Source organism: Mirounga leonina, unplaced genomic scaffold (assembly GCF_011800145.1).
Source record: "Mirounga leonina isolate KUSES-001 unplaced genomic scaffold, KU_Mleo_1.0 Mir_173, whole genome shotgun sequence".
Lineage (NCBI taxonomy): Eukaryota > Metazoa > Chordata > Mammalia > Carnivora > Phocidae > Mirounga > Mirounga leonina.
Genome location: NW_023270447.1, coordinates 50,555,715 through 50,569,776, shown reverse-complemented (window position 1 = coordinate 50,569,776; position 14,062 = coordinate 50,555,715). Strand labels below are relative to the sequence as shown.

General features: G+C 49.4%; 1 protein-coding gene across 3 annotated transcripts in view; it reads right to left on the bottom strand.

Annotated features, from left to right (window-relative positions):
- Positions 1 to 297: 297 nt before the first annotated feature.
- The window catches only part of USP24 (ubiquitin specific peptidase 24), a 134,099-nt gene continuing 120,334 nt past the window's right edge, over positions 298 to 14,062 (bottom strand). For all 3 annotated transcript variants that reach the window (XM_035018465.1, XM_035018467.1, XM_035018466.1), the window contains 8 exons: positions 13,710 to 13,823; positions 11,809 to 11,874; positions 9,670 to 9,736; positions 8,429 to 8,507; positions 6,400 to 6,475; positions 5,917 to 6,003; positions 5,259 to 5,369; positions 298 to 3,076 (listed from right to left, as the gene is read on the bottom strand). In XM_035018465.1, the coding sequence (XP_034874356.1) occupies positions 3,014 to 3,076; positions 5,259 to 5,369; positions 5,917 to 6,003; positions 6,400 to 6,475; positions 8,429 to 8,507; positions 9,670 to 9,736; positions 11,809 to 11,874; positions 13,710 to 13,823 (663 nt within the window). In that variant the 3' untranslated portion in view covers positions 298 to 3,013. The remainder of the gene's footprint in view (positions 3,077 to 5,258; positions 5,370 to 5,916; positions 6,004 to 6,399; positions 6,476 to 8,428; positions 8,508 to 9,669; positions 9,737 to 11,808; positions 11,875 to 13,709; positions 13,824 to 14,062) is intronic.

Here is a 14,062-nt window from a genome sequence, read left to right as displayed (position 1 = left end):
CTACTGGGACCACTTGGGAGACCTCAGAGCTATGGGGGAGATGTCTGTAGGCCATCAGCCTGAGCCTGGCATCCTTATCCAAGCTCGGCAAACGAATCCTAAAATGGTCAGGCTATGCAGAGGAAAGAACCGCAGAAGGCTTACAAGAGCCATCACCCCTCATTATTAAAGAGGGGCCTGATTCACCTCATCAGCGCCAAGCTCCGAAAGCAACCCCAGAGCTGTCTCGCACCAGGCCATGGGCCCGGGGCACCCCTCCCCACACCGAGCAGAAGAAGGTCGGCCGGACTCCAACTCTACATTTTTGAAAAATTTATTTTATACCCTTAGAAGCTAAGAACTCTGCCACTCATGAACCAAATTTAGGATTAAGATTCTCCCCTAGTTTATCTACTTCCTTTTGAAATTTTATAAACAAGATTTTGTACACAAGAGGTAGCAGAGGAAAATTCCAGTCTGCTTGTTCCAAGCTCAAAAGGTAACTGCACACATCTCAATGTTAGCAGGGGGGGTGGGGCAAGACGGGGGAAGTCCGAGGACACGATGCTCTGGGTCCTACCATTTCTTCTAGTTGCCAGTGACCGTGTGAGTACTCCAGGAGAAGTCATGGGCAAGATACCCGCTGGGCTGCTCGTTTGTTTTCCTTCCCAGATGGCTCCGAGGGGCAGGCGTGGCACCCTACGGTGGGCCTCGCGAAGGGAGTGTCTTGAGAACACACAGCATTGAGTTAGTTGTGCAATTCCTACTCGATGTGCAGACCATTTGGAAAGGTTTATAAAAACATCTTCGTCCAAAAAATTGGCAGTAAAAACGACTCTTCCAAGGTAAGCCTGTCGTAATTGTCACTTTGTTGTACATTTAAAAAAAAGTCCTCAGCAGGTTTGTTGTAGACTGCAGCCGCTGGAAATCAAGTGGTTCCTGGCAAAGAGGAAGTGATGGTCATTGCAGCAACAACACAAACAAACTTAACCAGAGCGTATGAGACACAACAGTGACGGGTGATCCTGATGGAGCCTTACAGTGAGGACAGCAGGTGCTGGGGTGGTGGGAGGCGTTGTTTCCATAGGAAATAAGGGACTAGAAGTGGCAATTTCACTCCTGAATTTGGGCTCCTGAGAGTGCAGTTGCCAGTGAGGATATCCCAACACAGACCATCACTGGCATTTCAAGGTCATGTCCTACACAATCGTTTTGTGAGGATGGGGGTGGAGAGCAGGCTGCGGTGGGGGCGGTTTGGAAAACAGTAGGACATGGGAGTATTTATGAACTCAAAATCAATTTTAAAACATCACATTTGAAATTCCAAGAAGAGCAGAACCATGTAAAATTTGCCAACTCCTTCTGACCAATTCTCTGAGGGCGCAGTTCTGCTCTTAAACGCAGCCCCATCTGCAGTGTCCTTGACAATGGCCATCGCTAGGCTGTGGGGGCTGTAGACACACATACAAACTGTGGTCCGGCTGCACAGTCACTTCAACGTTTAGTAGCGAAGGGGCTGGGGGCTGGAGTGCACAGCAGTGAAAGGTGTCTGTTGTGTGTCCACACGATGCGGAAGCCACCAAAAAGGCACTTTGGGGCTGGCCACGCCTCTTTGACTTGGCAAATCTAACCAACAGGGGCAACCTGGCACTTCCTAAGCTTCCCTGCGTGCACGGGGAGTTGGAAACAAGGCAGAACACGTAACTAAAGGCAAAATAGGGTTGAAAATGTGTGTAGAAACTCAAAATACAAAATGTACAAAATATATGAAATACATTGGCATATCCCCTTCTCCCCTCTGGAGAAAGGGAAGCTGGTTATCTAATCTGAAATGAGTGGATGGTGGTATACTTGGGAAATACCAACAAAATGGACAGTTGTTCAGTTACTTCCTGGTTATTTCTGGGAAAATAAATCTTTGTCTCTTTTCAGTGTTCATTAGTCATGTTGAAGAGAAACAGTCTCAAGTTCCTTCTCCGCATTAAAATTACTACAACTCACAGAGCAGTGCTTCTCAACTCAAATATTTAACTTCATTTACAACCAGTACCAAGGGTTTTAGTAATTATATCTTAAGCAAAAGCAAATGATTGCAGATCACATGATTTAAGACTACAGTTTATTCAATATGTCTCCAAGCATTAAAAAGATGATTTTATGAAGTCAAACTCAATAAAATTATAATTTAAAGTGCTTTTTATTTTGCGGTTTTCAAAATTTGGGGAAAAATTCCGTAACTTCTTTAGTGATTGCTGTCAAAGAATGCACCTTGTACTTCTGGAGGACATTTTTTTTTTTAAATTTTTTTTTATTGCTCTTTTCAACCTCAATTATATCAGAAAAATACCTTAAAGAGCATAATAAATTTCCCAATTTTTGATCCTGGTAACATTTCATCAAGATCCAACTTTTATGCCCAGGGCTCTCATCCTGACCCGTCTGAAATTCTATACAAATAGGGAGACATATTAAATACAAAGGTCTGTGTAAACGGAGTTCTTTAACTACTATTTTACAATGAAAAGGAATTTTATCACCTATCTTTACATCATTTTAAATTGGATATTCCTATTCAATGTTACTGCAAGATTAAAAATTTGCCCCCCACATATCTAAAGGCAGCTTGCTTTTTTTTTTTTTAAATATAAAAACCAAAGGGATTTCTTTTGTAGCATCATAGGGAAAGCAACGGCTTTACCCCATTCACTCTTGTATGTTCGTAACAAAAAAAGTCTGCCACCGGCTTTATTTCCTAGAATCTCCACAGAAACGTGAATCCCCGTGCGGACTGCCCCAGGATGGCTGATCCGGGGGCAGGAGTTCTCCCACTGCCACACAGCTCCTGAGAACCTCCTCCAGGGGCCAAGAGTGCCTTCTTTAAAAACACACACTCCTCTGGGATCACGGCAGGCCCCCCTAGTCCAAGCTTCAGGCTCTTCTAAAGGGCTCAAGGGTGAGAATCTGATTTCCAAACAGCGCTGAGCACCCGGGAACTGAGCTGACTCCTCACTGCGCGCTCGGTGTGCCTGTTCCTCTAGGGATCCACGTCGTCAAGGTCACTTCTCAACTCGCCTATCATCATGGGGGACTCTGAACCCTTTGAAAAGAGAAGGAAGTTCACTTCATGCACAGTAAAGTTAGAGAAAAGTTTCTCTGCGCCCACCGACCTGTGTTCGGTAAACGAGTGCATTTAACAACTGAAAGTTTATCAAAGGATAATAAGACAGAAATGTAACACCTTATATTCGACGGTTCCCGATTATGCACAACTCTCATTTCCATGTTCTCCCAGTCACTGAAGGCACCCAGTGACTAGGCAACAGTGCCACAGCGCTCGTGAGAACTCAGGGGGGCACCGAGACGGGGCGGCTGTGCGCCGGGCACTGCGCCACTCTGCCGGAGACGGCTCTGGGTCACTCCCGAATTCTGCTTCTGTCAGCAGCTGTGGCCTTTGGTTTGCACACTAACAAAGTTCTGAATGCCTGCCGTGTGTCCTGGGGCTGCTGGCGGTGGGGGTGGGGAAGGAACAGGGAGTCTCTGCAAAGTGACACGTAAAGCCCAGTGGGAGACAGACCAGGGGCGGGGCGGGGGGGGGGGGGGAGGCCCAAGGTGGAAGGAAAAAAAAGGCATTTGATAAACTACAAGAAGACCATTGGTATCCAGAAGTCAGAAAATGAAGGGGGCGGAGGTAGGCAGGGGCCACATCAAGCAGGACTGTGCTGAAGATTCTGGCCTTTACCCTGACAGCAATGGACAGCCATTGAGGGTTTAAGCAGATGAAGTAGAGGGAAGCAAGAGCGAGGCAGGGAGTTCTCACAAAGCCCCAAGACACTAAGGTGCTTAGGACAATGGAACAGATGCACGGGAGAGATTTAAATGGTCAACCTGGCAGGACCGGTGAGTGGACTACAGTGTGTCCGGGGCACAGGGTGCTGTTTATGATAAGGACACAGAGGGAGGCCAGCTCCGGTGGGGGCGGGTGGAGGCATGGGGCACAGCGGGTGTGAGGTGTCTTTGAGGAAGAGAGCTGGACTGTCCTGTGTGGCACCTGCAAGAATCAAGGTGGTGAAGACGGAGAACAAACAGCTGGAGGGGTTGGAGGAAGGCTGGGAGAGCGAGGTGCCATGGAAGCCCCGGGAGAGAGTGTTTCCAGAAGGGAGGAGTGGCCACCAGGGTCAGATGCTGCGGAGGGCTCCACTACGATGAGGCCTGAGAAGTGTAGGCTACTTGTCACCCGACCGCTGAGCCAGCCACGGGGCAGGGAGCCAGCCTGGAAGAGGTCGAAGGAAGAGGGAGAGAGAAGAAACTGCAAGTCTGGACCAATCTTTGGAGAAGTCTGGCTGTGAAGAAGGGGAAAGAAGACAGGGGATGAAAGGGAAGAAGAGTTTTTTTTAAAAGGATAAGGGAGAGCGGAGTGTGTCGGAACAGTGCGGGAGGTGATGTGCAGAGAGGGAGGGGTCGGTGTGTGTGTGTGGACACGCGTGTGCACGCCCACTGGCACGGGCTGAGTCTGGCAGCTGCAGGAGCTTCTGTCCGACAGCCATTATGTTCTCTGCAAATGAAGTAGGCGAAGAGGTACGCTGCTGAGCACCACCCCGGGTTAAACTGCATCACGGTGCTGAGCCTCCACGTCCCTTCTGGAAAGTAAGGGTTAACAGGGACCTCACAGGGTGGTTATGAGGATCTGAAAGGTTAAAAAAAAATAGCACAGACCACATCAACGAGATTCACTTAACCAGGCGTCTGTGCCAAGCACTGTGGTGGAACTCCAGAGGAGACCACCCTCCCGGCACACGCCTGCTTCACCAGTGAGCGCTCCATACGTACTTCACTCCTTTGCCCACTAGACTGAGCAGTACTGAAAATGTTCATGTTATTTTTTTTTAATAAGCTTAAAGGTATTCTTTGACTCCCCTGACAAGTGGGCATTTCAATGGCCCTTCAAGGGTCTGTGTTTCCAGGAAGGCTGGTGAGAGTCAAAGGTGGAGGGGTGATTTGTGGCAACCCGGCAGAATAAGAGAACCTGCTGGGAGGAACACTGCTGCGGCCTGGCCCTATCAGGCCCAGCTCCAAGGCGACAGCGCTGCCGGCCAGAGCCTCGTGGAAACTTCACTCGGCAGCACGGTTCCATCTGGAAGCACACTGCTGGTGAGCCCCGGACAGGCAGCACTAGAGGGCGGGGCTGGTGTCTCCTCTTTTCCTTCATTACGAAAATTCTTTTTGGAAAACTTGAGAGCAGGTGGGGCCCTTTCCCATGAGGACGCGGGCCCCTGCTATACCTGTTGTAAATGCCTCTCTCCGTTCTCATTGGCGGGACTGCTCTCCGACCCGTTACTGCTTCCCGACTGCTCTTTCTCATTCAGCAAAGCTGTGGCATAGGCTAATGTGTCCTGTGAGAGATTGAAACACAAGAGGAAAAGTCAGGGGCGGTGCGGTGGCAGCATGCCACCGAAGAGATAAGCTTTCACTTGATTGCTGGAGGCGGCAGGCGCCGGTGGCGCCCGCCCGGCAGCCACCAGCGCGCCCCTCAACCTCTGTGATCCACACTGCTTTTCTTCTGGCACATAATTTGCCAACTGCCCAACAACATGCTGTCTTCACAGAAATTCGCCTCTTCTGCCCCCTCTCATTTTTCTTTTTTAAAGATTTTATTTAATTATTTGATGAGAGAGAGAACACAAGCAGGTATTCAGCAGGCAGAGGGAGAAGCAGGCTTCCCCCTGAGCAGGGAGCCTGATGCGGGGCTCGATCCCAGGACCCCGGGATCATGACCCGAGCTGAAGGCAGACGTTTAACTGACTGAGCCACCCAGGCGCCCCAGCCCCCTCTCATTTTTAACCTACACCTCTTGTCTCGGAGGCTGTGGCTTCTGAGAAACACACTGAAAATCCTACCTGTGGGATTTCAAGCCACGTAAAACCAAAAGAGAAGCCTCACCTGAGCTGAAATTGTTCGCTGAAAGGTTTTTCCAGTTGATGTTTCATTAGAGACATTACTCTGTGGTGTCCAATAATGTTCTGACATCTGAGATGGAAGGTCAAAAACGCCATCAGACACGACAAACGCCCACGTGAGTCCACAATTACTGCCATTAGATATTTGAATATAAAAAGCATCTAGCACGGCACACAGATCGACCCAGATCTATCACACCGGCAGGATTTTACGTTCACTCTCGAGTTCAGTGAACCACTAGGTCTCAGATATTCACCCCTGCTCCCTCACCTATGAAGTTCAGACACTGTATCGAGACACGAACTTCATGCGTAGAGCTAGGTATCAACTGGACTGAAAAAAGTTGGAAGCCTGAAAATAACTCTGAGGCCAGTCTCCAAATGAAGAGCTTTTCCCTGACAAGATGTGCTGTTGCTGATCCCCGCGTGACAGCCAGCAAGGCTCAAGCTGCAGTTAGTTAGTTACCTTCTTCTGTAGCCACTGCACCGCCCAGCTCCAGTGGTGGGAGTTCTCCTTGAAGTAGTCCTTGGCAGCAGGGCACCTGGGGGGGTTGTAGGAGCCAAATGGTTCCTTGCAAATATACTTGTTTCATCTATACTACCTTTTGATTTCGATACACAGATGCAACTTTCACTGAGGTTCAGTTGTATTTCTACTAAGTTTTTACTTGTTTTGGTTTGGATACACTTGCGTGTGTAAACTTCGAGAGGCAGAAAAAGGTAAATGTGTAGTGCAAAGTCTCTTATCTAGAACGACCTCATCCACTCAGTTCTATCACGGTTCAAAGATGGAAACTAAAAAATAAAACAAACACCCCCCCCCAACACATCATCCATTTAATAAGAGAAATGATTCTTAAAAGAATCAAACTGGTCTTTAAATTTTTGTGATTTGAGTAAGAATGGTATTAGGGGAAAAACAATTTTAAAGTGTGGTCCTGGAGCCCTCTCTCTTTGCATTTTTCCTTGCCCACTTGGAAAGCTGTCCTTCACATTCAAAGACAGTATTGACGGCAACACTGTGTGTAAGAATGGAGGGATGGAGGACACGCATCAGACATACCATGCGGCCCCATCAAGATTTGGAAATGCCATTTAGGCAAGTACTTATGCTGTCTCGCTGCCAACACCAAGCCTAGTTAACGCACCCACGACTGTGGCAGGATGGTCTCCATCTGTGTCCACAATGCCAAGTCATCTGGACAAGGCACGTTCACGCATTACTTCAACCAGGCTCTCAATTCATCTGAGGACGCTCACATGCAGCAGCTGAGGCTCAACAGATTTCTTACTCTTCTTTTGGCACAAACCCAAGGATGGCAATCCCCATGCTTAAGAGTCAGGCAAAATCAGTGATGCTCTAAGGCAGGCTGGGTGGGGACTCAGTGGCAGCCGTGCAGCCCGTCCGGAGCTGCTGGCCCGCGTACTACCCCGCGGAGCTGAGGCGGCAAGCCACGAAGGCCCCTTCTAACACTGAGAACTTTTGCTTTCCATGTGGCTGTCGGCTAATGAATGGACCAAGACAACGTGCTACAGCTGTACAAGGGGGTGGTATTCAGCCTTAAAAAAGGAAGGAAGTTCCGGCACAGGCCAGACACGGATGAACCCGAGCGCCTCAGCCTAAGTGAAATAAACCAGGCACAGAAGCACAAATCCTGTACGATTCCACTTAGGGGAGGCACCTGGAGTCGTCAAATTCACAGAGAGAAAGTAGAAGGGTGGTTGCTGGGGGGAGCGGGGGCGGGAGTGCAGGGTTGGTGCTGAGTGGGGACTGAGCTTCAATCTGGGAAGATGAAGACGTTCTGGAGACGATGGTGTGACGGCTGCCCAATAAAGTGAAGGGACTTATTAACGCCACTGACGGGGATGCCTGAAGAGGGTTAAAATGACCCATCTGATGTTGCGTGCAGCGTGCCGCCGTTCGACAAAGAGCGAGCCCCTGCCCTGAAGGCCGTGAGCCTGCGATGCAGCCCTCGCTCCGACTGCAGGCGCGGCCCTCACACCGCCCGCGACGCGCGGCTGGCTGGCCGGCCGGCCTCACAGAGCTGTTGCAGACATGACATGAGAGAGCACAGTGCCTGGGGTCACGAGTCTAAGCAGCTAAGACACGATTCTGTCTCTTGAGTGACTGTTTTCAAAGTGGGGACCTAGAACCTGACGGAGCTGGTAGTGAAGCGACATGACTGAAAGCCATCTCAAACCAAAGTTCATGAACTCTTGCTGGGAAGGTCCCCGAATCTGCCTTGATTCCTGCCTTGCCCGCACAAGGCCTGCTGATTTAGCCTTTTTCTTGGATTCCGTAAGATCTGTGGCTCCTCCGACAATCCCCCTTCACAGCTCTTCGAGCTCACGTGACTAGGTTTCCGAACCATCCAAGCAAGCATGCCCTGAGTCAGACTCTCTAGGAACTAAACCAAGGGAGACTGGTTTCCCGGTCCTATCTGACTTGTAACTGAAGACACCAGTTCCTCCCTGCGTTTTGAGTCGATACTTACTTTTGAGCAAGAGTTACGAGAAATTTGACACACTGGTAGCAGCGACTGCTGTCCACATGGTTGCTGTGGTGCATCAGGGCTGAGTGAAGAGAAGAGGGAATTGTGACAAGAAAGCACGACACGGAAAGTGGGTCCCAGTAACGCCACTTTCTTCTCCTGAACATTCACAACCAACTGGTCTGAGTAGCAGAGAGGGCACTTAACACAAAGCATGGCAGTGCGGCTCAACAGGATCCCCCAAATTGTAATGGGCAGAGACACTGCTTTCAATGGTATTCCAGAAACATACGTGGCGGTGGGAGTTTGGCTTTTGGGAGAACTGAAAGAAGCTCAAACTTCCACAGCTGATTATTCACTCAGACCTCCAAACTTTTCCATGCTCCTGACAGAAGAGCGGTTACAACACTTTCAGCTTGATAAATGGACATTTATGATATGTGTTAGGTTCAACAAATGCTTCCTACTCTGTGCTTTGTGGATATAAACATAAATATCCTTGGTGTGGGCTCTCGAGGAGCATATGGTCCGGAAGTTCCGGAGAAGCCGGGCGCTACTTGGTGGCCTGCGAGGTTGCAGCTACACAACTTTTTAGCTCACATTACTTTGCTGCAATAAGAGGAGATCTTCGATCTCTTGCCACAGAGCAAAATCTAAAATGACTCAAATTAACTGGAAATACTGGTGGGGTGGTGGGTGTTGGAGAGGACAATTTCTAACCACACTTTTTCTAAGAAACAGCTCATTAAAGGCACTTTAGCCTTCTGAAAAAGAAAACTGCAAAAAGCTTTTATGAGTAGATAAATTTGGGTGCATTAATACCACAGGTAAAAAAATAAAACCAATCCCATTTCATGAGCTTGACAACATCCTGAGCCTGAGGTTTTAGTTTTTCCCTCCCTGATGGCTGCAGAGTGGACTGAAAGATTTCTGGCATCAGAAAGTAGCCTTTAGCTTGCTGAAAAACGTCACGGCACCCCTGACTCTTAGCCGACCCAGTAACAGGACCCCAAGCTGCACTTTGCTGACTCAAGGGGGAGTGTCCAGCTGGTAAGATCCTCTGGTTTCACGTCTCCTGACTGGAACGCGGGAGCCCATGGCCCCAACAGGCCTCTCCCGGAGCCCTCGCTGACCTGCGCCGGGGCCGAGCGCCGGGGCAGACCGGTCAGGGAGGAGGCCAGCCAGAACAACAGGCTGTCTGTGCATCTGCTACAGACATTTCTCAGGAAGGCCAGGCTACTTGCCTAATAATCCATTTTCTGTCTCAAATACAAATTTGACTCGCTCCACTTGTATGGGATCTTCAATGACCTGTGACAGAAGGAGACAGAGACTGGTAAATGAACGAAGGAACTTGTATGAGGCCACTCAGTGGTGTCTTTTAAAAATGATTCTGTGCAAGAGATTAATTTAGTTCTTAACAAAACCCAATATAAATGAACAACAACATGTCACACTGGCTTGTATCTCAACAGTGTCTTAAATTTTATTATTTTAAATACAATGTACTCCCTGATGTGGGGCTCGAACTCATGACCCCAAGATCAAGAGTCACATGTTCTACTGACTGAGCCAGCCAGGCGCTCCTTAAACTTTAAGCTAAAGATGAAAAATTATTAAGTAATAGTTGAAGACGCATTCATTTCTTATCTCTGTGTTCGTACTTGCTACCTCTGTAGTTTTCCATAGGAAGCTACAGTGGGCTACAAGGATGTATATTTCATGATCCCAAGGATAAGCGGTTTAGGGTCTCAACTGTTTACCAAGACCGTGTCGGAGTTATGCTCCGATACAGGCTCTAGCTGCTGCCAGGAGGTTTATGCCACGCCCCGCGGGGCTGAAACTGTGTCCTGCTCATGGCTGGACTTCTAGTGCCTGGCACTGGCCTGTGCGCAGGGCAGTAACCTCAGTGGTTTGCTGCTGAGCAAACAATACACAGTTCGACTCCTGAGGAGCAACAATCTTCCGTATTTTGTAAAAGTACTAGGATCAAAAAGGAGGTAAAGGACCAGAGAGATAGGCTTTTTATAAATGCCATCCATGACGTCTGTCCTTGTTCAGAAGTGTTTATTAAATGCCCACTCTGTGCCCAGGCCTATGTTAAGTCTTAGGGAACTAAAGGGAACCTGGTCTCTCCCTCTCTTTAGTGAGCCCTGGGCTGGGCGCTCATGGGCTCATACCCAGTCACCAAAGTCTACGGTTTCTCTTTCCCAAACACATGGAGACCACACCTATGTGGTCTTCCAATTCCAACCTGGCTTCCTTCTTCAGTCAGTCCTTCAAAACAAGTACCAGCGGAACCTTTCTAACCTAAATCAAATCACGCCACTCTCCTGTTAAGGCCTGCCCGTAGTGCCCATCGGTGACGGCAGAGGTTGCAACTGAAACATCTACAGAGGCCAGGATGACAAGAAACAGACAAAGTGGGCTAGGTACTATGATATGAGGCAGCGAGGACAGAGGGCGACTGGGTAGCACATGCCTCATCAGAGGGGGGCGAGCTGACTGCTCTAGGGGATGGGGGCAGGCGGGAAACGGGGCCAATTCATCACACTACCTGGTTTCTCAGGATAGGCCAGAAGCCAGAAATCACAAAACAGAACAACTTTGGGTCAAATAAAATAGGCATATAGGCAGAACCTGGCCACCTGTGTGCAACCAAGGGCCTACGGGAAAAAGCCCACATGCTCTGGGTACCGGCAGCCTTTCATGATCTGGTCTGGGCTTTTCTCCCCAAGCCCTCATCAGTTCCCTCTTCTGGTCATGCCACTTACTTACTTACAGTCCCTGCACACCAGCTCTGGTGGCCAGCATGGGCTCTGGGGCCAGCTGCCTGGCTCAAATCCTGGTTCTGTCACTTTAACTCGAGGGTGGCCTTGGGCAAATCCCTCTTCACTCAGCATGTCACTGCTTACAACTGAACTCTGCCCTGCTTTTCATACTTCTGAAACTGGGACACATCCTACCATCAATTACATTCCAGTTTCGTGGCTCGTAAGCAGTATTTTTAGTAGCCCACATAGAGAGCCAATGGTGTCTTAGATTTGAACGAACTGTAGAGCCAGCAATTTACCTCTGACGGTTATCACGAGGTTTAAAGGAGACAATGTCTGTGCGCAGCATGGTCCCCCACGCAAGGTGAGGCCGTCCACGCTCCCTGGCTCTCTGCACTGTCCCTCCTGGATTGTCCAGCTCCCTCCCTGGTCTCCTACCACTCGCCTCTCAGCCAGTAATGACAAAAACCTGACTCCTACAGAGGACTCCTAAGTGAAGACCAAGTGAGTGCAAAACGATACAAAGGCACACACTTCTCTGTTTATAAACATGTGCTGACTAGTAAACTTAATCAACAGCACAAGGGGATCAGAACATCTTTCACTTACCAGTATCTCATGAAGCAGTTGGAACGTATTCTTTAACTCATGGGGTGGAGCTGTTTCTAGTTGGTTCTGAAATATTTTTCAAAAGCACAAAGGTTCCAGTGAGTCTTCAGTGGAAAGCCCGTCCGAGCGGCCAGCAACAGGGCTGGCCTCAAGCTCTACTTCTACTGCTATCACTTGCCCTCGCTGGGCCTCAGTTTGCCCGAGTGCTAAACCTGGGGCTAATGCAGTCTCCATGGACTGCAGCACTGCCACGCTGTCCCACTCGACTGTGACATTAGGGAGGAGAGAGGAAGAAAGGCAGAAAGGAAAGGAGAGAATTTTAAGGGGACAGGCCCAAATTTCTGTTTCTGTTTCCTTCATACACATCCTGTTCTGTTTTCCAGGATATGTGCTCTGGGGTAAGTACGCTATGAGGGACGTACGTAAGAAAAGTCAGCTTATGACGCAGAAAACTCTTGCCACGAGTTCCTTTTTGCTAAGGAAGGTGTGAGGGTTCGTAAGAGTCACCCTGCCGTGCGCCTGCAGCCTCGTGCGTGTGTACTGCGGGGGAGGACACGGCGTTACAACCCCGCCCTTCCGAGGCGCCAGGGCCGCCGCGTCTTTACCCTCTGTGGGGTCAAGTCATACCTCCCGCCACTTTATAGACGAGGAGATCGCCTGAGGTCATATAACGAGTGAAGGGTCAGAAGGAAAACTCAATCACCTCTGATACCGGGCTGCACGGAAAGAGGCTGAAGGCAAACACATTTTCCTAAGAGCCTGAACACACAGTCCCCTGATCAGCTGCTGCCTGTCCGCACTACCTCTGTTACTATTACAAACCCCGGGGCAGGCACGAAGCGTGGCAGAGATCCCGTGGGCAGGGATGACTATAAGCAGTGCACATTCACAGAGAGAGGCCTGCAAGGACACGTATCCAGGTGACAGTACTGATCCCTGGGGAAGGGCGGACAGGGGACAAGGTTGGTTGGTGGCAGTTCAAGTGGACTTTGGCCTTATTTGTAGGTTTTAATTTTCCACAAAAAAAAATGCAGACAGGTATTATCCATGTAATTCAACATTAAAGATGAAAAATAAAACCTAATAAAAATATGTGCAGACTTGCCCCGCATCGGGCTCCTTGCTCAGCAGGGAAGCCTGCTTCTCCCTCTCCCACTCCACCTGCTTGCGTTCCCTCTCTTGCTCTCTCTCTCTCAAAAAATAAATAAAAATCTTAAAAAAAAAAAAAAAAATATGTGCAGACTTAAAGGTTTTTCTGGTAATCCCCAGAAAGGCAGTGAACAACTTGGTTCAGAGCACAGCCCTGGAGCCAGGCCACCAACGCTCAGATTCCCACTCTGCCACTTACTAGTTGTGTGACCCGGGGCGAGAGGCACTTACCCTGTGCCTCAGTTTCCTCAACTGTAAAATGGTGACGATAACGGGACTGAAACTGGAAAACCGTTTTACATGATAGTGGTCCCCACAGCGTATCGACAACTATGAAATATATTCTAGATAGTTAAAAATTGAGCCCAGCACCAACGTGCCCCACTAGGGAGGGAATGGCTAAGTAAATTACGGTACACAAGAAGGTGGCATATCCTCAGAGACAGCCTAAGGATACGGGGAAATCCTTCGAATGTCAGGTGAAAACGAAAGACGCAGAATAACAAGGACAGTCGAAGTCCAGTCATGTTAAGACGCAGGCAGAGAAAGTAAAGGGGGACCTGGGAGAGTGAGTGGCGAGACTCTGAGTTCTTCTTATTCTGAACGCTTTTAAGGGGAGCCTGTGCTATTTCCACGGTCAGGAAAGGCAGCCGCGGTTACTGGAAGGGGCCCACTGCCTGGAGGCAGAGCAGTCCTTGCTGGAGTGCGCGTGGCAGGCGCTCAGCGCTCGCCAGGCCTCGCTGAGGCCCTACCTGAATGCAGTGCAGCACGGCGAAGGAGAGGGGCTCGTTGCAGAAGCAGCAGTACACCACCATCTCGATGAGCGCCAGCAGCGAGCCCGTCAGCTCCCGCAGGGCAAACATCACCTGGTGCGGGAGCACAAGACGAGTCAGGTCCTCTGAGGTCACAGTCACCTGCCGACACGTTGCTTCTGACCGTAACGGAAATGCACCCAGACCTCAGACCTTCAACAGCCCCTCAAAACAGGCTTTCTTCAGAACTGCTGCGGGACTAAGTGTGTCTGAACAAAATCTGCAAATGTGCACCTTTTTTCCCCGGGAGTCACTTCCATCAGATTTTCAAAGGGCGACGCGCCAAATGTATG